General features: G+C 43.0%; 1 protein-coding gene across 2 annotated transcripts in view; it reads left to right on the plus strand.

Moving 5' to 3' along the window:
* TBC1D9B (TBC1 domain family member 9B) overlaps positions 1-24210 on the plus strand; it is a 72395-nt gene extending 48185 nt beyond the window's left edge. The window contains exons 13-22 of one of the 2 annotated variants that reach the window (XM_040440849.1): positions 723-852; positions 965-1063; positions 1588-1656; positions 12266-12506; positions 12859-12924; positions 16981-17052; positions 18036-18086; positions 18562-18621; positions 20648-20754; positions 21140-24210. In XM_040440849.1, the coding sequence (XP_040296783.1) occupies positions 723-852; positions 965-1063; positions 1588-1656; positions 12266-12506; positions 12859-12924; positions 16981-17052; positions 18036-18086; positions 18562-18621; positions 20648-20754; positions 21140-21841 (1597 nt within the window). In that variant the 3' untranslated portion in view covers positions 21842-24210. The remainder of the gene's footprint in view (positions 1-722; positions 853-964; positions 1064-1587; positions 1657-12265; positions 12507-12858; positions 12925-16980; positions 17053-18035; positions 18087-18561; positions 18622-20647; positions 20755-21139) is intronic. The other variant, XM_040440841.1, reaches the window with a different exon arrangement.
* Positions 24211-24851: the final 641 nt, after the last annotated feature.

Raw genomic sequence — 24851 nt, forward strand, 5'->3', positions numbered from 1 at the left:
GATATTGATGACCTATCCTCAGGGTAGGTCATCAATATCCAATCGGCAGGGATCCGCCTCCCAGCACCCTCAACTATCCGCTATTTAGAGAGGACCTTTCATGTTTTTTTTTTTAGTTTAGATAAATACCTTTCCTTGTGGGTTGCCACCCGCTGATGCTGCCACTCAGCCTGTTTTTTTTTTCAAATATCACTCCTACACCCCGCTGTGCCCCCTTGTAGTTTTCCCGCTCAGTATGGTAATACTGAGCATCGGTACAGGGAGGAGGAGATGCCAGGGTTTCTCAATGGGCGTCTCCTTCTCCCTGGCTGTGCCGCGATCCAATCACAGCAGAGAGCGTCACAGCCAGCAAGAAGGTGAGCTTTTTTTTCTCCCTGGCTGTGACGCTCTCCGCTGTGATTGGAACGCGGCACAGCCAGGGAGAAGGAGACGCCCATTGAGAAACCCTGTTGTCTCCTCCTCCCTGTACCGATGCTCTTAACATACTGAGTGGGAAAACTGCAGGGGAACATAGCGGGGTGTAGGAGCGATATAAAAAAAAAAACAGTACCCTGCAAGGAAAGGTATTTATCTAAACAAAAAAAAAACAACCTAAAAGGTCCTCTTTAAAGGGGTCCTGGCACTTTTGCAAGTGTAGCATTCTCTTCAAAGTTTACCTGCATGCCATGTAGCTTGTAGCGGCGTTGTAATGTGCCTTTCACTTATGCTTCTTTAATTAATAGATATCTTGATAATGTGGTGAACAAGCAGAGCGTGTCACCTCCAATCCCTCATCTGCATGCCCTTCTCACCAGTGGGGATGAACCTCCGGTTGAGGTTGACATATTTGACATCATCAAAGCATCATATGAGGTAATGTCCAATAAGAGCGACGGCAAAGTCATTCTTCAGGATGTATTCACACTTCAGGATCTTTCTGATTACTGCAGGCGTTTGCTACTTTTGACCTATCTTGTACTTCTAGAAGTTTAGGAGCCTGAGAGCTGATGACATTGAACAGATGCGGTTTAAGCAGAGGCTGAAAGTCATACAATCTTTAGAGGATTCTGCAAAGAGAAGTGTGGTAAGAATATTTGTACTTTACCTAAAGTTTTGTATCTCTGACTCTGAGGCTTATCTAGCCATGAAGGATGTTAGGTGTCTAACAGGATTAACTTTCAGTTCTTCTGTCATATCTGATTTCACAAAAGTGGAAGCAGAGGTCTAAATTATGTACATATTATATGTATTATACACTATATAGCATATAGTAGCTACAGTATCATAGTGACTATGTTTGGCTAAACTTAGGCGCATAGGCATTCAAAAAGTCTTTTTAATGGATACAGTTATTCTCTAATATACAGGAAGGCTGAGTTTACATCAAAGGGGTCTCTATCGCTGATACCATAATAAAATGAAGGGTTTTCTAACAGAAACCCAATGCATCTAATTATACAGTAGTCAATGGGGTCTGTCACAAGAAATTTCTTACTGTCATGGCTCCAGCGCGTCCTGTAACGGAGCAGAACCACGGAATCTGTAGTGCTGGTGTGAAGGCATCCTAAGACATATACACATGTAATCCTTCTCTTACGGGTCTTCTAGGTGAGGGCTATTTCCACTGATCTTGGCTTCTCCATGGAAGAGCTTGAAGATATGTACGTTCTGTTCAAGGTTAGTGCTTTCTGTGTTATTTTTATTCTGCTCCACACACTAATCTGGTCAATCTCCATTCGTGATGTGAAAAGTCATGTCAGAGGCTTATCCAAGGCAGATAACAGCCAAAAACTTGAATTGTTGTAAATTTTAATCGGTTTTCAGATAGTTGTTGATAGAAGACATCATGCACTGCATCTATCCATCCAGTACATACTAAAGTCGCATTCAGACAAACCATTGACATGTTTCAAGCTACACAGAGCTCTTAAGCCTGCCTCATTCACACTGCATATCAACTGTCCAGCACCATATCATACTTGACTGTCGGACTATTGCGGACATGCTAGTGGAGATCTATCCCTGCATGTCCGCAGCTCTATAGGGTAAAACTAGGTGACAGATTCTCTTTGACATATACATTGGGGAAAGAAAAGAATGCAAAAGCATAGTGAACTATGCTTTTCCATCCAAGTATACTTTTTTTTACATTGGAACTCTATGGTGATAGATGCCACTGTATGGCATCCGTTTAACGTGCAAGTTTTTTTTTTTACACGTTAAGCGTAAGACAAAAACGTGATGTGAACCCAGCCATGGAAGAAATGTGTCATCCTGGCCAATGTCAGCAGACACGAGGATGCCATCGGCCATTACTGTACTAGCTATTACTATGCTAGGTATTTCGTTTGACTTCTGTGTAGCTTGAATTGCATTACTGGTATGTTTGTATCTGATTTTATTATGTGTTGTAATAAACTCCATATTTATGGATGGACACAGTGCTAGATGTCTTCTGTAAGTTGTTGCCCACGTGTCCCATCATTCCTTCAAATCATAAAACTGTTTAAAAGGCTTTTAACTGATGTACTGCAAGCTGCAGCCAGTCATAGACAAATGCCACCCAGAATTCCAAATTTGCTAATGTTTGACCAATTTTAAGCTGGCCATAACCTTAAGATACGTTTGGTGTGTATACTGGTAAAAGCTCCCAGTGTATACACCAAATGTATCCATAGGGTTCAATTCACATGACAGAGGACAAACCATTGCACTTTTGGCTCCTGTAGAAACTGTATACCCTTGTGCAGTATGGGATAAGTTAGAGAACTACCATACAAAGGTATACGGTACTGTATTTTAATAAATAAAATAATAAAACAAAAAAATTGTTTAGTATAGGTATTTTGTTGCCTATATAGTGGGGCACCTTGCTGCCTTCCATTGGCATTATGCTTCAGGAGATCCTCCCGACATATGCAGCTGTAGCAGATCTAAACTTCAGTGTGTATCACGGCTCTGCGACTGAAAATCCGTTCTATTCACCTGAATGAGGTTGTCAGAACGGTGAATGGAACGGATTTTCAGTTGCAGAAAGTTCTGCAACAAAATCAGCTGCACTTGAAGGCAACCTAATCGAGCTGATAAATGAACAGACGCTGATTAATAGGCGGATACGCATCTTTCATCAGAATGGATGGTGCTAGATAATCGGCAGCACATGTTCAAGTGTAGTCAGGGATGTGCTGCCAAGAATTAGTAGAACTGAGGGAGGAATGGCTGCAGTAGCAGTCGAGCACCGATGGATATGTTCGGGCATTGTGAGCACCAATAGATAATAACACATCCATCAGTGCTCAGTTGGTTTGGCCTGATTGCACAGGCTGATGCAAACTGATTGTGGGAGGAACGATTGCTACCCAGTCTCAGACTTGCCCACTGGGGAGGTAGGGAATTCCTCGGTAGGCCCCCAGTCTCCTGCCCCTGGTGATAAGACGGAGGATTAATTATTTCTCTTGTTTCTCAGGAGAGATAATTATTGTAGCCACTAGGTGGCAGTATCGCACAGGTATGCAGCCTCCTATTGGTGTAAATTGTACAGGAGGCCCAGCAGTATCTTCTAAGCTTCCCGGCTGCTGGCAGTGAAGGAGGAGAGAACATGTCTTGCCATCCTCCTGCCCTCCCTGCTGTCAGAAAACTATGGTTGCTGGAGAGAAGGACTCCTCTGCGGTGCTGGGCTGATTTCTCAGGTGTGTGACAGTAGTGAGCTGTAGGAGACTGTAACGGGGAAATAGGGAATTTGTTTATAGTAGACTCAGATCTGTGTAAGTGTGCTGCTCTCTGCAGAGTTCAGAGTGGCATTGGGGGGACTGTCCTAGGTCCCACCATTGCCTCTGCTTTAGGTGCACCCCCTTTAGTGCCACAGCTCCAGATGCCCCCCAATGCCCCCACTCTAAATGCACCCCTAATATTGCCTCTTCTCTAGTTACCCCTGTTCCAGGATCCCCACTTTTACCCTGCCTCAGGTGACCCTAATGCCTCTGTTTCAGTTATGACCCTCCGTTTGTGCCCTTTGCTCACGTTACTCCTTCAGCACCTTTGCTTGGGCTTTGTTAAAGGTTATGACCTGCAAAGAGGGTTGGACTTCTGCCCGAAAAATTCTGCACAGTGCGCCACATTCTCCAGTATTGACACGTATGGTTTACATGGCGGTAGTGATGATATTCCGTATTTACAGGCATCACTGCTGACATGTAAAGAGATACTGCTGGTGGAGTGGTGGAGGATTTAAAGGGGTTGTCCAGGTTTACAAGTTATCCTCTCCACACCATAGGGCATAACTATGATTTCTGGGGTCCGATTCTGCGACCCCCCACTGATCCCAGGAACGGGTCCTGTTCCCTCTTTTTGATGGTGTGGCAGACCACACATATGTGTGCCCTGCTGCTCCATTTATTCTCTTTGGGACCACTGGAAATAGCCAGCGCTGTACTCTGCCTTCTTCAGTGACCTCATAGAGAATGGATGGAGAGGCAGGGCATATGCTCGACATGGCACTCAATCAGGAAGGGGGATCAGTGGGGCTCCAGCGTTCAGACCCCCACGGATCACTTAGTTATCCACCAATCCTGTAGATAGAGGATAACTAGAAAAGTGGACACAGGTCCTTTAACAGACGAGCATTTCTATTTTAGTTTGACACATATTTTGGGCCAGATTTTTTATTTTATTTTATTTTATTTACACCCAAAGAAAACCTTTAAGGATAGGAAATGTGAAAAGGTCCAACAGCTATGACACGACAAGTGATAAGTGTCTGATTGATGTGGTCTGACTGCTGGGACCCCCATGATCAAGGGAACGTGGTCTTAAGATCCTTGTGTACATAAATTGGTGGTAATGTAATTGAATGTCTCAGGACCCCTTTTTTCATGATCAGTTGGTGTTCCAGCAGTCAGACCCCAGCAATCTGATATTTATCACCTATCCTGTAGATAGGCAATAGATCATTATGGTAGGACAACTCTTTTAATTATAATGTAGTTTATGTACAATATGAGGAGGTTAAGATTTAGTAAATTTCATGCCAGACATTTATGGTTAAAGGGGTTTGTCTCACTTCAGTAAATGGCATTTATCATGCAGTTAATACAGGGCACTTACTAATGTATTGTGATTGTCCATATTGCTTCCTTTCCATCACATTATACACAGCAAGTGTCCGTGGTTACAACCACCCTGCAATCCAGCAGTGGTGGCCATGCTTACACACTATAGGGAAAGACTGTAAGTGCTCATAGGCCAACACCTTTACCTATAGTGTGCCCACACGGCCACCGCTGCTGGATTACACGGTGGTAATAACCACGAAGACGTGCTGTGTATAATGTGATGGAAAGGAGGCAATATGGACAATCGCAATACATTGTAGTAAGTGCCTTGTATTTACTTTCTCTAAATGATAAATGCCAGTTGCTGAAGTGAGACAACCCCTTTAAGTGTGCTACATTTAATAGGGTTAGGCATAAATGTCTTGGTGTGTACATTGCTTGTTTCCAATGTGTGATTGGTGTGTGCTATATATGATCTATGTATCAGTGGTGTATGTGCAGCATGTGACATATGCATCAGTGGCATGTGACCCATGTATAAGTGTCTTGTGTCCCACATCTGTCCAATGAGTGATCAGCGCAATGAGGTCAGTGGCCAGACAAAGCGCAACCTAGCACGAAACGGCCATCGCCGCGAATCCTCTCTGTGTATTCTGTCACCGCATGCTCCTGCCCGAATATTGTATTGGACGAATAAAGGATTTTATATCCGCACTGGTGAGTGCCGCCTCTTCTATTTCCAGGACGTCCCTCCATGACAGCACCCACTGGAGGATGTCCTATTGGTTCTCTGTAGGGACAGGAAGCGTGAGAGGTTAAAAGGCCCCTCCCCACCCCTCCTACCAGTGTTCTTCCTGTCCCTACGGAGATAGGCGCAGAGAGGTATCCCTGCTATGAAAAGTGGGGAGGAACACTAAGGCTGAGGCTGGTCGGGGGGTTATGCCTCTCCTCTTCAGCCTCAGATGCGGCCTAAGCTAGCACCCCTCTGGGAAGGGGTCCCCTAGCATGCCCCGGTACCTTTATCCGTGTAGAGCCGCGGTATCGGGACGCTGACGTCACTTCTCCTGCGCATGGAGCTCTGGGCGCAGCGTCGGCTCCGGGCGCTCCTCTGATGACGCGGACCGCGTGAATTCCCATGTGACCGGAAGTGACGCGGAGAAGGCGGAAATTAATGGCGGTGCGCATCGCATGCTGGAGGCCTCAGGATCCTGAGGCCTCGCATGAGGGGTCGACTCTTCTCTGAATGAGTCCCCCGGAAGAGGAGGTGGAACCGAGCGGCGACGAGGGCAGGGCCACGATGGTAAGCCCATTTAAAAAGTGTGATGTTAGCTGCATGCAGGATACATCATGGAGGCCCAGGTATCTGTAAAGCAGGATGCTACTGCAGACCCCCTCGTCCAGGGTAATGTAAGTAATGTCCATATACTTAGGATTAGCACCTGCGTGCCCTGTTCTATATCTCCCTCTCCCCCTTGTCTTCCTTAAGGTGGAGAAGGAGGCTGGACACAAACAACATGGAGACTCCAGGAAAAAAAAAAAAAAAAGTGAGGAACCTGCACTAAGAAACTTACGAAGTCATACAAGAAACCTCTGTGCACGGATTGTTTAGCGAAAATCCTAAAAGAGGAGCAACCTTCCTTTCTGGCGGAGCTCAGAGCCATAGTGAGGGAAAAATTACAGGGGGCAGGAATGAGTCAGCCCCCTTCCCTTCTGGTCCCCTTTTCCCCACCTTCCAAACGACCCAGAGTACAGTTGGACTTGGATTCCAAAGAAGAACCAGCGTACTATTCGGACGAGTTGGAGGAAGACCGTCCCCCTTCTTTAGCGGAGGAACCAAGAAGATATCTGTTTTCAGCAGAAAATTTGGATCCGCTTTTAACAGCGGTTAGACAGACAATGGCGGTAGAAGAAGAAGAATAGACTCACACCGTACAGGACGAGATGTTCGATGTTCGGCCGTCTAAGAGCTAGAAAGAAGAAACTCTTTCCCGTCCCTAACCTGAGAGACCTAATCAAAGATGAATGGGAAGAGGGTGACAAGAAGCTTTATGTGCCACGGGAATTTAAGAGCAGGCTAATCTTTAACCCAGAAGAAACAAAGCTTTGGGACGAGATACCGAAGGTGGACATTCAGGTGGCCAAGGTGGTGAAGAAAGCTTCCATACCATTTGAGGATTCCTCACAATTAAAGGATCCCATGGATCGAAAAATGGATGGGCTACTAAAAAAGGCCTGGGAATCATCAGCGGTCACCATAAATACGAATATTGCAGCTACCTCGGTATCCCGGGCCATGTGTTTATGGCTGGATCAATTAGAGAATCATCTTAGGATGAAGACATCCAGAGAAGAAATTTTGGAATCCTTACCATTATTGAAGATGGCGGCTTCCTTTATGGCAGATGCCTCTGCAGAATCCATACGGTTCGCAGCAAGGAATGATGCGCTCATGAACAGTGCAAGACGAGCCCTCTGGCTCAAATCTTGGACGGGGGACATTGCTTCCAAGAATAAACTCTGTGCAATCCCCTTTACTGGGGCTTATCTTTTTGGACAGATCCTTGACTCCATTCTAGAAAGTGCAGCAGACAAAAAGAAAGGTTTCCCAGAGGAGAAAATAAAAAAGTCACAGCCCTTTCGTAAGCCCTCAAAACAGTTCTCAACCTCAACACAGAGGGGCAAGGGTAAGACGGGAAGATGGAGCTACCCCAAAGGAGGAAGAGGAAGGGGTTTCTTCTTCAACCCAAATACTAGCACAAACAAGCAATGACATCAGGCCGGTCGGGGGCAGACTCCGTTTATTATGGGAATCCTGGACCCGGGTCACTCAGAATCAGTGGATCCTCAACACCATCCGGGAAGGAGTAAAAATAGAATTTTGCGGTCGTCGTCCGTCCGTCCCCCGCAAAGATTCCTGATTACAGTTTCAATCAACAGGTCAACAGAATCAACTAAGTCTGGATTTACAGAAGCTGATAAATCTAAACGCAATAGTCCAGGTTCCACACGATCAGAAATGCTTGGGCCATTATTCAAGGCTATTCCTAATTTTTAAAAAACAGACGGAACCTTCAGGACGATTATCAACCTGAAATCCCTGAACAGATCGTTAGTATACCACAAATTCAAGATTGAATCCATAAAATCATCAATCCCACTAATATCTGTAGGGGATCTCTTATGTACCATGGACTTAAAAGATGCCTATTATCACATCCCAATACATCCACAATATCAACAGTATCTCAGGTTTGCGATCAACCAGGGTGGAACGATTCTTCACTACCAGTTCCAGTGTCTACCCTTTGGAATATCCTCGGCACCTCGCATTTTCACGAAGGTAATCACGGAAGTGGTGGCATACCTAAGACAACAACAGATAAAAATTATTCCGTACCTGGACGATTTCCTTCTTATTGCAGAGACAAAACAGAGTCTAGAGAGCCATATCCAACAGACCCTCACCCTTTTCAAGGATTTTGGCTGGATAATAAACTACGCCAAATCAGACCTAGAACCAAGTACCAGGAAACAGTTCCTGGGAGGCCTCTTAGATTCAGAGAAACAACATTCCTTTCTTCCACAGATAAAACAGGAAAAAATAAGAAAGAGGATAAAAACCTTTCAAAAGAGAAGGGATCATACACTAAGAGAAGCTATGCAGGTTCTAGGCCTAATGACATCCTGTATCTCAGTCATACCTTGGGCACAGTACCATTCCAGGATCCTACAGAACTCAGTCCTGTCAGCATGGGACAGAGATCATCAATCCTTGAACTCAAAAATAATTCTATCAAGGCAAAGCTTAGATTCTCTATCCTGGTGGACCAACCCAGAAAACCTGAGGAGAGGAGTCGCCTGGAATCTTTTACCGTCCATAGTGATCACCACGGACGCAAGCCAGAGGGGTTGGGGAGCCTATCTGAGAGATCACTACTTTCAGGGGAGATGGTCCAGTCTGGACAGTCGCAGATCCTCCAACTTCAGAGAACTGAAGGCAGTATGGGAGACTCTGAGGAAGGCAGAGCAGATACTCTCCAACCACGATATCAAGGTCCTATCGGACAATGTGACGACGGTCTGTTACCTAAAACGTCAAGATGGAACCAGAAACCCTTATCTACAAAGATTGACAGACTAAATATTTTGTTGGGCAGAGAAGAAAGTCCTCTCAGTATCAGCAGTCAACCTAAAAGGAGTAGAAAACTCCACTGCAGACTTCCTAAGCAGACACAGTCTCAACTCAGGCGAATGGTCTCTAAACAGGGAAATCTTTTTACAGATCTGCCGCCATTGGGGGTGTCCACAAATAGACCTATTTGCGTCAAGAGAGAACACCCAGTTGAGCTGTTTCTACTCTCTAAATCCGAGAGACAACCCGCTAGGAGTGGACGCCTTGTCCCAGGATTGGGACATGGAACTGGGGTACGCCTTTCCTCCATTTCCCCTGATTCCATTGGTCCTAAAGAAGCTGAGAACGTGCACAATGACCCTAATTCTCATAGCTCCTGCCTGGCCGAAGAGAGCCAGGTTTCCTCTGTTGAAGGAAATGACTATAGGGGATCCAATAACCCTTCCGGGAAGGAGGGACCTTCTCCTACAGGGACCCCTAGAACATCTGAACCTTGAGAAGCTGAGGTTAACAGCTTGGACCCTGAAAGGCAGACCCTAAAAAGAAAGGGTCTGTCAGATAAGGTAATATCAACCTTACAACAAAGCCGCAAGCCCATAACCTCGGCCATATACTTGAAAATATGGAAAAGATTTACTTCATGGCTTTCACACTCACATCCAGGGGTCTCAGACCCATCTATAGGCTGCATTCTGGATTTTTTACAGATGGGGTTCGATTTGGGCCTAAAACCCAGTACCCTTAAGGTCCAAATTTAAGCTTTGAGTTGCTTTTTGGACACTTCCTTAGCAGACCACAGATGGGTTAGGAGATTTATAAAAATCTGTTTCCAGAATGAGACCCACTATCAGGCAGACAGTACCATCATGGGACCTAAATATAGTTTTAGAGGGTCTATGTAATCCCCTGTTTGAACCGATTGAACAGTTATCAAATAAGATGCTTTCTCTTAAGACAATTTTTCTTCTAGCGATAACCACAGCACGCAGAATAGGAGAAATTCAGGCCCTTTCCATCAGGGAACCATATCTAAAAAGTTTTGGACGGTCGGGTTGTATTAAAGTTGGATCCATCCTTTTTACCTAAGGTTGTCTCTCCATTCCATAAAAATCAAGAAATAATTCTTCCTTCCTTTTGTGCCTCCCCCAAAAATGTACAGGAAGAAAAATTTCACTGTTTGGATGTAAGAAGATCGGTTTTAGCCTACTTACAAAGAACAGCTTCTTGGATAAGATCATCAAACCTCTTTATTTTGTTTGGAGGAAAGAACAGAGGCAACAAGGCCTCAAAACAGACTTTAGCTCGATGGATCAAGGACACTGTTCGGCAGTCTTATGTGCTGAAGGGACTGCCTTACCCTTTATCTATAAAAGCCCATTCCACCAGGGCCGTGGCGACTTTATGGGCAGAAAAAGCGGAGGCCTCAATTGAACAAATATGCAGGGCCGCTACATGGTCCAGTTTTTCTACCTTTGTTAGACATTACAGATTAGATTCTCTTGCCAACCAGGACCTAGGGTTTGGTCGTAAGCTCCTCCAGGCAGTGGTCCCCCCCTAAGTAGTAAGCTGGTAGTTCTCCAGTGGGTGCTGTCATGGAGGGACGTCCTGGAAACTAAGATTTAGTCTTACCGGTAAATGGTTTTCCAGGAGTCCGACATGACAGCACCCGTTAATACCCCCCCCTTTTTGGCTGTTATTTCTTTGGATCCGTAAATAATTTCCAATGTGATGATAACATGGAATTTCAAATAAAGGTTTTGGATCCTATCTGGTGTAGTAATTTGGAAAAACACTGGTAGGAGGGGTGGGGCCTTTTAACCTCCCACGCTTCCTGTCCCTACAGAGATCCAATAGGACATCCTCCAGTGGGTGCTGTCATGTCGGACTCCTGGAAAACCATTTACCGGTAAGACTAAATCTTAGTTTTTCACTCTGATCTGTCCAATGAGTGATTGCTGTGCGCTGCATGTGTCTTGTTTCTGATTGACTTAAGTGCAGGATATCCATATATGTGTAAATTCTGCCACATGTATGTTTGTACGTTTTGCTGCCATCATACTTCATCTTTATTATTTCTGTTATCACTGTAAGTGCTCATGAACATGACCGCAAATTGCGGATCCGAAAAACATGGATAACCGGGTGTGTGCATTCCACATTATGTGGAACAGAACAGCCGGCCTCTAATAGAACAGTCCTATCCTTGTCTGTAATGTGGACAATAATAGGACATGTTCTATCATTTTGCAGAACAGCCATGTGCACATACAGACACGGAATGCACACAGAGTCTTTTTTTTTTTTTTTTTTTTTTTGCGGCCCCATTGAAGTGAAGTGAACGTTACAGACATGGAAAAAAAATAAGTTAGTGTGCAGGAGCCCTAAGATGGGCCCCCAGAGTCAGTTACACTGGTGGGCCCTAAGTACCCCAGTCCGACACTGTTGCTACCACAGTCCTTCCTCCCATACTCAGTTCTATTGATTATAAAAGGCATGTCACAGGGAGTTGTGCTGCCAATACCAAGCATCTTTCATCCTGATGAGATGCCCATCAGCCAGCAATCAAGTGTTTGTTTGTTTATCAACTGATTGGTGGCACAATTATATTGGCCAAATAGGGAATAGGTGTTCCTATGAAAACTTAATTTGCCTGAAAATTGTGCAGGACCCTCATCATTCATCAGCGCTTGCACTCCCCAAGCATTGGCAGAGTAGATAGTTGTGTCACTCCTTTATGGCAGCTGCTATCTGGATGGTCCTGTGGGCAACAACCATTTTAATTGCAGTCATTTTAATAAATCTCACTGATATTTAACGTGCTAGTCTGTAAAAACATTGAGATGTCATGGAACAAATGTAATACACTTGTATGGAAGTTGCTGCTCCAGACTCTGCAGCGAAGGGGCAGTGACACTCTAGCAAACAAGGATTTTGACCCCCACATATCATACATTGCTGACCTAATGGTAAAGCATCACTATAAGGTCCCAGAAAAGCAGGTTTTTGGGGGTTAAAAAATCCTATATTTTTCTAGATCATTCAAATGTCACCGTCAGCTGTGTATCCATGTATTGTAGTAATGTCTGTAATGTTTCTTCCTCAGGCTCAGCATCTAATGAGCTGTTATTGGGGAGGGAACCGCACATCCAGCAATCGCCATGACCCCAGCCTGCCTTATCTGGAGCAGTACCGCATAGACCTAGATCAGTTTCTGGAGTTGTTCACCCAACTCACACCCTGGTCTTTTGGCCCACACACCTCCATCTTGGCTACTCGTATCTTCCGCTTGTTGGATACTAACAAAGACTTGCTAATAAACTTTAAAGAATTTGTAACTGGACTTGGTAAGTACTTGTTATAAGATATTTTCAAAGTCCAATATTCTCATTGGATGATGAAAACGAGTTTCCTTGTCTTACCGATTGTCCAAAATATGCTAACTACCCTTTACATGTATGTTTCAGTTCATTCTTGGATACCCCCTAGGCCATCTGATTTCTGCCTTTCCTCTGTTATTCCACTTGGAATGTGTAAATAGATTGACTGCTGAATGTTACTAAACCTCTTGTCAATGGGGCATGTCGGTACACACCCGGACATTGTCTATATACTGTATCTGATATGGATGGCTAGAGAATTCTGGTTCATAATATAGTGTGTCATAAGAGTCTAATTTTACCTGTATCTTTATTTTAGGAGGAATGTATCATGGTGATATGACAGAGAAGCTTAAATTTCTTTACAAACTGCACCTGCCACCTGGTAAGTGAAAATATGTTTAAAGGGGTTTTCCTGGGACTACGACTCCTGGCACCCCCACAGATCAGCTGATTGAAGGGTTGCCATTCTACCTCATTGTTTGCCAGGCACGGCTTTTTACTTTTGGTAGTGGCTGTACCTGGTACTGAAGCTTGGTCAGTGGGACTGAGCTGCAATACCAAACGCAGCTTCTTCTAAATGTTCAGTGCTGTATGTGGGGGAAGCAATAATGTCAGTTCATCATTGGGAGTGCTGAAAATTGCACTTTCACTGATCTGATATTGATGGCCATCAGTATTGTATTCCTTAAAGGAGTTGTCTGAGATTTTGATATAGATGGCCAGCCCTCGGGATAGATCAGGATCTGATCATTGGGGAGCAGGAGTTGGACCACCAGCTCTTTAGCTGTTAGTAGCCATGGCGCTCCAGTGAGCGCTGCGGGCTCTTTCTGGGTCAGTGTTGTCACAATCATCGGTCATATGACCTAGGCACAGCTCAAGCACAATTGCTATACAATGTACGGTGCTGTGATGAGCCCCCAGAGCTCACTGCCAGTAGTCTGACCGCCGCACCGATCAGATTGATGACCTATCCTGGGGATAGAGTATGAAGTAATACGTGGCACTCCTGGAATTATTTTTTTCAATGCTTATATAATTATCATCAAGAAAAATCATACATAAATTCATATCTGGAGTAAATTTCATATTGTCTAGAACCACATTCAGTTTCCGAATGTTTCGGTCATCCAGTGACCTTTGTCAACGGAATCTGCAATAAACATATATATATTTAATGAGTAAACAAGAGGGACATGAACTCTATGAATAGAGTAGGAGTACCGGTAGTAGTTAGTGAAGGGAAAAAACAAATTAATGAAACTGTCTAGAGGGGGCAAGTGTTATGAAGGAATTGGTAGTATAATTATAGCAAAAGGAGATGTAGTTGTATATATTTATGTTACAAATGTGTATGAGTGCCAGTATTGTGTAATGTGACCTAGCTTATATTGTTGTATATAGAGCAAAAATGGGGGGGACAAAGTAGTGGAGCACTGTTTCTGAGATCTGGTGGTGTGTAGGGAGCCAGAAACACTTGTAGGAGGAGGGGAGGAATAGTAGAGGACAATTAGTGTCGGACAGAGAGAGCTGTCTGAGAAGGACTGGTGTGGTCTTGTTCCTCACTCCAGCTTTTGACCACTCTTTACATATATATATTTATTGCAGATTCCGTTGACAAAGGTCACTGGATAACCGAAACATTCGGAAACTGAATTTGGCTCTAGATAATATGAAATTTACTCTGGATATGAATTTATGTATGATTTTTCTTGATGGTAAATTAAATAAGCATTGAAAAAATTACTCCAGGAGTGCCGCTTATTACTTCATACTCTGAATCTGGCGATTGCCCTACACGTGCACCCTGACACTTCGACACTTGGTGTGCAGATCACATATCATCTAGTTCTATTCTGGGGATAGGCCATCAGTATTAAACGTTTTGGACTACAAAACCCCTTTAACCAAGTCAGTAGCTCATCGCTGTTTATTTTTATTTATTTATTTTATTTAAATTTTTTTGCAGAAGAAATTCTCATTTTATGTTAAATGATGTTCTCTATAATGATGTCAGTTGTCACAGGCAACCTGTCATGCTCCAAAACAAAAAAACATGTTAAAAACGATAAAATAAAAGAGATTGAACCACAAAACAAAAAAACACCCTAGCCTAGGAAACAGTAAAAACAAATGCAGATGGAGGGGGACCTGGCTAGATGTACCTGGGTCAAGACCTGTTTCTGAGCAGCTCTCTGAATTTTCCTCCAAATTTTCTCCCAAAAAGCCATTCTGTTTGCATTCCCTCCTGGGCATGTCCAAAACAACCAGGGTCCTTATGTCATGCGGCCTGCACCCTTTGCTGTGCTACCTCATCATAATGACCTTTATTTAATGAAACGTAAAAGAAATAGCCAACAAAACAGTGTACGTTTCTAGACTGTACAAACTGCAAAGAAAAAGGGGTTCAGTCAGCACATCCCAAAGCGCAGGGGCACGTTGCTATGGCTTAGAACAACATTGTAAAACAAAACATGCAATGCAACAGCCCTCTGCAAACCAAATAAAGTGCAAAAATGCATAATAATTGCAAGTGCTATACTTATAAATTAGAGATGCTTGGCAAATCATTTTGTACAAAATTATTTGAGCCCGTCTGCCGCACGTCAAGGCGATCTCTGTAAGACAGGTTCCTAACACTAAATTCTACCTGTTATGTGCCATGATGGCTACCATACAATTCAGGGAGTGTATGAATTGTATGGTAGCCACCATGGCACATAACAGGTAGAATTTAGGACCCGTCTTACAGAGATCGCCTTGACGTGCGGCAGACGGGCTCAAATAAGTTTGTACAAAATGATTTGCCAAGCATCTCTAATTTATAAGTATAGCACTTGCAATTATTATGCATTTTTGCACTTTATTTGGTTTGCAGAGAGCTGTTGCATTGCATGTTTTGTTTTACAGTTTCTATACTGTAGTTCTGCTCGGCTGTGTGCAAAGAAACCACTACAATAACTCCTTAACAGTCACAAATCTAAAGCATAGCAAAAAAACAGGTATGGTAATAAAAATTATCGTGCCAGGTCTTGTAGAATATGCATGCTTTTTTGGTGGCAGATGAGTCTTGGAATGTCCACTGCCCTTAAAGGGCTTGTACAAGATAATTAAAAATTAGCACGGGCCACTGCAGCCAATCACTGCCAGTCATATGCCTTATCTAGGCACATCACTGCTGTAACCAAACAGCAGCAGGAGAACCGGACTAGTGCCTAAGAGAACAATGCTGAAGAAAGGTATAATTTTTTTTATTTAAAAAACTTGTCACCTCTCCTGACATGCCTGTTTTAATAGCTATTTGCATTCACCATGTAATAACAATTCTGGAGCATCTATTCTTATAGCTTTATGGTGTGCCATTCCTTTATTATTTCTACTAGAAGTTATGAAGGAATTGGTAGCAGTCTGCAGTAAGGGTACAGAGGGGAGGTTACTACAGACTGCTAGCAGTTCATTCATAACTTCTTTGTTATTACATGGGGAATGCATGAAGCTATTAAAACAGACATGTCAGGAGTGGTGAAAGGTCCTCTTTAAAGCTATTTTAGGGCTTGTTCAAGATTTTTAAATATCTGAGACATCCTCTTTAACATGCCCTGGAGAGAGACTATTATACCTTGATTAGCCTAGCCTATTATACCCTATCTGGGGCCTTGCCCTGTTGCTAATCACCCTAAGATGCCCCTAGAAAAATCACAGGACCCGACATGGTGGTGTTTTGTCCATTTGGACTCATCAGGTGACGATACTGTTATAATCTGCCAGGAGTTGGCCAGCAGTTAATATGGAGCTGCTATGTTGCACAATCATGCAGAAATCAGGGCTACTACACTGCAGATTGGTTATGGCCACTCTGCAAACCTACATGAAGTTGGATTAGAACAAGGATTAATACTGATTGTAAAACTTTGGTGTCTGTTCCTGCAGTGCAAAAAGCCAAGTGTTGGGAGGAAAAGCTATCTTAAAAGGGTTGTCAAGCTTTTTCCATTCAGACTCCATTGTTCTCTTCACTAGTGTTCTGGTCCCAATCTATCATACACCAACTCACATGTACCACTGCAACTTATGACTGGCCTAAGCAGGACATGTCCCCAAGCAGCACTTCTTTGATTGGTCATGTGCTGCTTGGGGTCGTCACTGCTGAGGCCAGTCATTGGCTGCAGTGGTGCACATCACCCAGTCCAGGCAGAAGTTGATAGACGGGGACCAAAATGGCAGTGAAGGGAGCAGGAACAGAGCGGCTCAGAGCAGGTTAGTATGGATTTCTTGACAAATACAGATGGCTAGGGGACAGATAAAAAAAAAAAAAGCTGGACAACCCCTTTAAGTATATGGCATCATAAATGGCGCGATGGAAACCAGATGGAAAGAAATGGTAACATATCCTAATATTGGGTGTTAATGTGATTTTTTTTTTTCTCTTACTTTATGTATATAGCCCTAGGTGCAGAAGAAACAGAATCAGCCCTAGAAGCCACAAACTTCTTTACCGAGGATGTGACTCCAGAAGGTAAAGTGATTAAAGCAATGCTGTGGTGCAGTTACTAAAGGAAGATCCTAGCACTTTTTCAGGTGGTACTTACACTGTATGATAAGCATTTAAATTGCATTTTCACCTGAATCTAGGCCAACATTCAAGGAGTTTTCTGAGCGATTGGTGGGGGTCTGACTCCCTGAACCCCCAGTTGATCAGATGCTTGAGTGGCCTCTTCCTAAGCCAGTGATGTCACATTCATCTGTCACATGGCCTATTTGCAGTTTAGTCCCAATTAAGTGAATGGGTCTGCGCTGTAATACCAGACACAGCCACTATACAATGGATGCTGCTGTGCTTGGTATGCTGTGAAGAGGCCCCAGTGCTCACCGAAGCCCAGTGGGCTCTTCAAACAGCTGATTAGTGAGGGGGTTGGAAGACCACCAATCAGATATTGATGACCTATCCTGAAGATAGGCCATCAATATTGAGCTTAAAAAATGAAATAAATTGGCCACCTCTCAGGCCTCTGGGTTTACTAATATATAACCAATTTTACTATTTCTGAGTGGAAATAGTATAATAATAATATAGGGCCGTATACGGCAATGTCTGCTTAGACCAGGTTCTCCACCTCTCTCATACTAGTACAGCTGAGTTAGGCTCCATTGACACGTCCGCAAATGGGTCCGCATTCGTTCTGCAATTTTGCGGAATGGGTGCGGACTCATTTATTTTCTATGGGGACGGAATGGATGCGGACAGCACACAGTGTGCTGTCAGCATCCGCATTTGCGGAGCGCGGCCCCGAAAGATAGAACATGTCCTATTCTTGTCCGCAGCTTGCGGACAAGAATAGGCATTTCTACAGGGGTGCCGGGCGGGTGTGTTGCGCGTCCGCAACACACCACGGACGTGTGAATGGAGCCTTACAGTGCTTACCTTTATCTGATTCCCACCTTTTCTCATCTATCCTTCTCCCACCACCTCAACTTTCTCCCCTCTCTTTCTGACTGCAGTATCTCCTTATCTCTCCGAACTGGATCTTATTCTCCAGAGTGAGTTCCCAGGTTAGTTTTTTACTTTGTGTGAATCCCACACTCATCAAGCACTCTAATAATGTGTATTAAACCATGCAGGCCCTAGATCACCTAGATTGTGTCTCTCAGGCCGTTTTGGCTTCCATAAGATGCACTTTTCATTGGATAAAGTGCCTGGGATCATAGGATTGTCCATTTTTTTTATTCCAGACAATCCATAGACAAAAGTGTCTCTACTTCTGGCATTAAAACAAAGATCTTTTTTCTAATCATGTACTATGCTATGTACATACTTTCCAGTGGTGCTACAGTAGCCATTTTAGAGGCTGCTGAAATCTTTGTGTTAATGATAACAGCACTAATTGCTGCTTTCTTGTACATTCAGCTCAAAAATGACTTCCAGTACAGTACTCTCTACACCTCTGCCCAAAATAGGTTAATCTTTTATGGGTGGGCTAATGATTTATTTTCAGTTTGTAACAGTTCGTAAATGTTTGATTTTCAGACTCTGATGGACAGGGCAATGGATCTGCATCTGACAACGGTGACTCTCAAGAAAAAAAGGGTATTTACATTTTATATCTTCTTTCAGTTTCCATATTAAAAGCCTGTGTACACCTGCAACCATTATTGTGTTCATTTCTTTGATCTAACTATAATTACAATGCTATCCTATTTTGTGTATACAGTTTCTATGCAAACCTATGTGTTTCCATGGATACAAATTTTATTGTGCGTCCTAGTTCTATACAACAGTTACCTCTGTCCGCCTCTTCTGCTGTCTGTAGCTTAGCATTACAGGTGTTATCCAACTTTTATTAAAAGTGTTTTAAACGGGGAAAAAATAAACAATATAATAATAGCAAAGACAGCTGCACTCTGCGGTCTTACTAAACCCTCAAACTGATGTTAAAATTGAGATATTAGCCAACATATCCTACTGTGTGCCAAGGTTTCTCAAGTAGCTCGGGTCCTAACACTTACCTACCTGAGCCATATGGGCAATACCAGGAGCAGTGGGCAAATTACAGGAGCGTGAGGTCTGACTCACAAACAGCTCACCAGTTACCTCCAGCATGTAACCATGCTAGCAATGGGAGGAGGGAGAAGTCTGCGAGGAAAAAAGAAACAGTAGTCTTCTTTCTCCTGAGGATCCATCACTCACATTTCGGCAGTCCTACCAGGCTTTGATTACAAGTGGTTAGCATGTGACCGCTGCAGCAAGTCAGTGATTATTTGCCATACTACTGGCATCATGTTGCAGCTCTGTGCAGAGATGTCATTAAATTACAGCAAGTGACCTGTGAAACTACTGATTGGATACAACAGTTGTATGCTGGCAATTTGTCAAGAAAGACTAGGAGAACTTCCAGACTGCCAGCACTGGATGTCGTAGGGAAAGAAGAGATGACTACTATTTCTTTTTTTTTTGTTTGTTTTATTTAAAAAAAAATCAAGTTGTATAACCACTTTTTAATACTAAGCTGTAGTAGGAGCTAGGGCATAAAGAATGGAGTAGAACTTAAAGGGAACCTGTCACCAGTTTTATGGTGTCCTAACTAAGGGCAACATAAATAAGTGACTGATTCTCTTAGCACAATGCTGGGTCACTTTCTTTAATTGACCCAGTCAATCTGCCAACATCTTGTATTGAAAAGCTCCAGCTGATAATGATGAGTCATGAATATTCATGAGCTCCTGACTCTCCCCGCCTACCTGCTGCTGAATAACAGTTATTTTCCATATGAATCAGCAGCAGGTGGGCAGGGGAGTGGCTATAGCTCTGAATTAAATATACGCTGGACTCCATAACATCACGCTGGACTCAAATCAGTTCATTAGCATGCGGCATCTTTGTGTGTATATTATGAGGTAACCATCTGTCACACCAGTAAGTGAATACATCTAAGGCACTTTTTAGTAGTTAATGATTGTATATAATTAGTTAGATTATAATCAAATAACCACATGACAGGTTCCCTTTAAATCACACAACATTGATTTCCTTTTTGTCTATACCATGTAGACATAGGTCTGCACAGAAGCTGTATACACAAAATGGTAGGATATTTTTAGGCATAGTTGTAATGCCCCAAAGCTTTTGTCCAACATAAAATTACATCCCATGGTTAAAAGTGTTTTCTAGGACTTTAGTATCTGATCTGTGGGGGTCTGACACACAGGACCTCCGCCAATCAGCTGTGCTCGCAGTAGCACCCCAGCCTTCTCTCTGCTTATAAAGCACAAAACAGTACATAGTATAGCGGCTGAGCTTGGTAACACGCTCAGCCCCTTTCACTTCTATGAAAGTCCACATGACCGATGAACATGTCATCACTAGGAAAAGCTGGAGAATGCTGCCTTCTTAAACAGCTGATTGGCGGGTGGTCCCGGGTGTCGGACCCCCAATGATCAGAAACTGATGACCTATTCTGAGGATAGGTCATAAGTATTAAAGTCTCTGAAAACCCCTTTAAACATAGCACGCTCTTAGATCTCATGCAGGAGACAGCCAGGAGGCACACAACATAATATAAAGGACTGCTTTACTTGGTGCCAATAAAAATAATATCACTATCTTCCCATGTTAGAGGAGAAAACAGCCAGTGCTCCTGACTATAAGTACTATCTGCGCATGTGGGCCAGTGAGAAAGAGCAGAAGAAGGAAACTATCAAAGACATGCCTAAGATGAACCAGGTGAGATTAAAAGATTGCTTGGGATATGCCAGCTAACCAACTCGTTATACAAATCTTAAATTATATAAAACTCTCACTTTTCTTTCCTCTTCTCCCTTTCCCCCTTTTGTACTAATTTCAGACATACTGGATGGTATGGGCACACAACCTAACAGCGGCAGCTTTCTAAATCAGTGCACCAGTATGTCCCTAGCAACCAGTGTGTTTCACATTACTGAGGTCTTCAGTTCAATGCCACATTAGTATTGGGCAGTGGTCAGAGACTTACTATCCAGTTAACCATTTTTTTCTAAAATGCATATTTAGCTAGAAATGCTGTTTTAAATTAGAAATTGTCTTTTCAAATACCTTTTGGGGTGATGCATTATTTTTGCTTTCATCACAGGAGCAATTTATTGAGTTATGCAAGACATTCTACAATATGTTCAGTGAGGACCCAGTTGAGCAAGAACTATACCATGCTATAGCCACGGTGGCCAGTCTTCTGCTGCGTATTGGTGAGGTGGGAAAAAAGTTCTCCAATCCTCCCCTTAGGAATTCTGAAGGTGGGCAAACAAATATAACCAGAGAGCCCTCTAGTGAAGAAGAAGAAGAGCAGAGCTCAGGTCTGGATAGTAGACAGCCGAGGACCTCAAAAGAAGAACAGTCCACGCTACCAATTCCTGTTCCTGGCAACACTGGGTCAGCTATCACCCAAGATGAAATCCAAAAACTGAAAAAAGAAGTAGGAAACACAGAGAGAAACAGCCCTCCTACGCAGCCCACCTCTGATGATGAAACCAAGGATGATACCTCAGTCTCCTCCTATTCTATGGTGAGCGCCAGCTCACTTCAGTGTGAGGATATTGCAGATGACACAGTGTTAGTTGGGTGTGAGCCTGGCAGTGTAACACCCAAGTATGGCAGTACCATTGATGCAGAATGGTCAATCTCTTTTGAACAGATTCTGGCTTCCATGCTGACTGAGCAAGCATTAGTCAGTTATTTTGAGAAGAAAGTGGACATTGCACAGAAGATCAAGCAGAAGAAAGTTGAAAGGCAAATCAGCTCTTCAAGTGAACATGAGCTTTCTTCTGTCTCTGGCTAACAGATGCTATCCTAAATTATTTAGATGGTTGAGCTTGAGTGAATTCTCCATTGAAACAGACAAGACAACTTCTCGTGAACTTGGTCCCTTCTAAGCTGCTCTTCTTGTCTCTGTATTTTATGCACCTCCCTTCAGTAGCAAATGCCACCTTCCGGAAATCCTTGCTTGATGTAATAATCTTCCGCCTCAAGAAAAAAAACAACAAAAAAACATGACTTTGTAGGTTTTTATTTGCAGCTTTAAAACCCTGCATGCTTTCTTCTTCACTCTTTGGATAATCAGTTTTATAGTCTACTCTGTTTCCAGTAACATATCACTGCACCCCATGCCGTTCCTGGCTAGTTTCACCTGTATTGAGAAGATCGCTCCATCTCCTGGCCCGTGTGTGCCTGTGAAGGTGGAGTAAGAGATGCCTTTGTTCCTCATAGCTCTATACACCTGTCTGTGTGGTGCCTAAGTAATGTAAAGTAGACTTATGTTTCAGCTACTGTGGTAGAGCCAACACATACCGTGTCATAGGCTTGTAGCTAATGTGCAATATATTGGTATACTGAATAGTATCCCAATTTCTTTTTATTTTACTTTCAATTATATTTACTACAAATCAGATCTATATATGTTTATTTTCCAGTGTTTTTTACCTATACATCCAACTTTTATTTCATGATTGGTGTATATAAATTTATGACTCTCCATTGGTAATGTTGGTATTTTTATCTCTCCTTGGCTCAGTAACTTATGCACACTAGATATAGCCATACTGTTGGCAAAATGCACTATGCTGCTCTTTAGTCCATGTGGTTTTTGACACATTTCAGTTCGCTATGCCAACTTTTTTTTTTCTTTTTCATTTTTTACATCATGTCAGTGATATTTTCATTACATTCCAACCTTAGGAGGCTACATATTGTAATACATTGTAGTACCATCATTTTATCTCCTATCATGTTTCATGAAGAGATTTGGACACAGCACTTTGATGGTCAACCTGCTTATCCACTCAGATGGCCTCATGCACAGGACCGTGTCTGTATTGTGGTTTGAAAACCAAGAATCTGCAAAATACAGACACTTTTTGTGTACAGTCTGCATTTTTTCACGTCCATGACTAGAAATAACTATTCTTCTCTGCAAGAACAGGACATGATCTGTACTTTGCAGAATGGACGTACGGATGTGGACAGCACACGGATGACATTTTTGTGCACCGATAGAAATGAATCTGTCCATGAGCAATCTGGACACAGATACAAAATAATACAGTCGTGTGCATGAGGCCTAATTTGTAGGTCAACAAAACGCTGTACAAACCTGTGCACCTTAGTACCCCCAAAAAAAAGCTTTAAAAACTGCATATCTCACTACACTTCTGATAGAAAAACAAAGTGGTAAACTTGGAAGAAAACCAGCAAGCACATCCACCCTTGTTTAATTTTTTAGGTTTCCCCAATATGGAATCAGTCAAAGCATTAAGAACTTCAAAGAGACTCATCCCTTGGTGTTATATTTACAGTACTTCTAATTCTCAGTTTCTTATGTCATGCTTCACCTCCAAGATCCTGCTCTAGTCATACCATCAGATTTGCCTGGAGTATTGCTTTAACCTGTCTTCTGAAATGTTAGAAGATCCAGGTAATCTTGGAAAGATGAACAGCCCATAAAGTGTACAAACCCCTTTTGCCACTCGTCAGAGGCCTCCACTGAAAAATATAACCTCAAAGCCTGATATATTGGAGCTTTGTTTTCCTTCATTTTGGGAATTACTAAGGGTCTTTTTTCTGGTATCAACCAATAGCAGCATTTTTATCTCAGTGATTCAGTAGTCCAATTTACAATTGTGTAATTGGCAGTACAAAAATGCTTTTCAAAAATACTCCTATCTCCTACTGAAAATCTATGTTACCTTGTAAGGTAGCCAAGGGTCAGACCTTCATTATACTTATGGAAAAATACTTAGGATTATGGTTATACAAAGAAAGAGAGGTTAAAGTCGTTCCAGATTAGAAGAACAGGATATGCTGTTTTGTTACCCTCAGCAGCAGCATCACCCTGGTCCTTTGCCTGTGTCTGGTATTGGAGTTTTGCCCCATTCACATTAATAGGCCCAAAACCAGCAACCTGGTCCCTGCATCATTCATACAGGCCACAGCATGATGTCTGCATCTTTATACTGACCGTCTGAATATTTGATGTATCATGGCGTACATCCAGTCATTTACTTACAGTAATTATTGGTACAGTGAGGAACAGAAGTATTTGAACACCCTGCAATTTAGCAAGTTCTCCCACTTAGAAATCATGGAGGGGGCTGAAATTCCCATTGTAGGTGCACTCCCACTCTTAGAGACAGAATAAAAATAAAAAAAAATCAGGAAATCACATTTTATGATTTGTCTTGCACTGCTGAACCTTAGTATTTAAACACCTGATAAAATCAGTGTTAATATTTGGTACAGAAGCCTTTGTTTGCAATTACAGAGGTCAAACGTTTCCTGTAGTTGTTGACCAGGTTTGCACACACTGCAATAGGGATTTTGGCCCACTCCTCCACACAGATCTCCTCTAGATCTGTCAGGTTTCGGGGCTGTCGCTAAGCAACACAGAGTTTCAGCTCCCTTCAAAGATGTTCTATTGGATTTAGGTCTGGAGACTGGCTAGGCTACTCCAGAACCTTGATATGCTTCTTAATGAGCCACTCCTTGGTTATCCTGGCTGTGTGCTTCGGGTTGTTGTCATGTTGGAAGACCCAGCCACGACCCATCTTCAATGCTCTGACTGAGGGAAAGATGTTGTTGCTCAAAATCTCACAATAAATGGCCCCATTCATCCTCTCCTTATTACAGTGCAGTCATCCTGTCCCCTTCGCAGAAAAGCACCCCCAAAGCATGATGTTACCACCCCCATGCTTCACAGTAGAGATGGAGTTCTTGGGATGCAACTCATCCTTCTTTTTCCTCCAACCACAACGAGTGAAGTTTAGACCAAAAAGTTCTACGTTGGTCTCATCTGA

Source organism: Bufo bufo, chromosome 1 (assembly GCF_905171765.1).
Source record: "Bufo bufo chromosome 1, aBufBuf1.1, whole genome shotgun sequence".
Taxonomy (NCBI): Eukaryota; Metazoa; Chordata; class Amphibia; order Anura; family Bufonidae; genus Bufo; species Bufo bufo.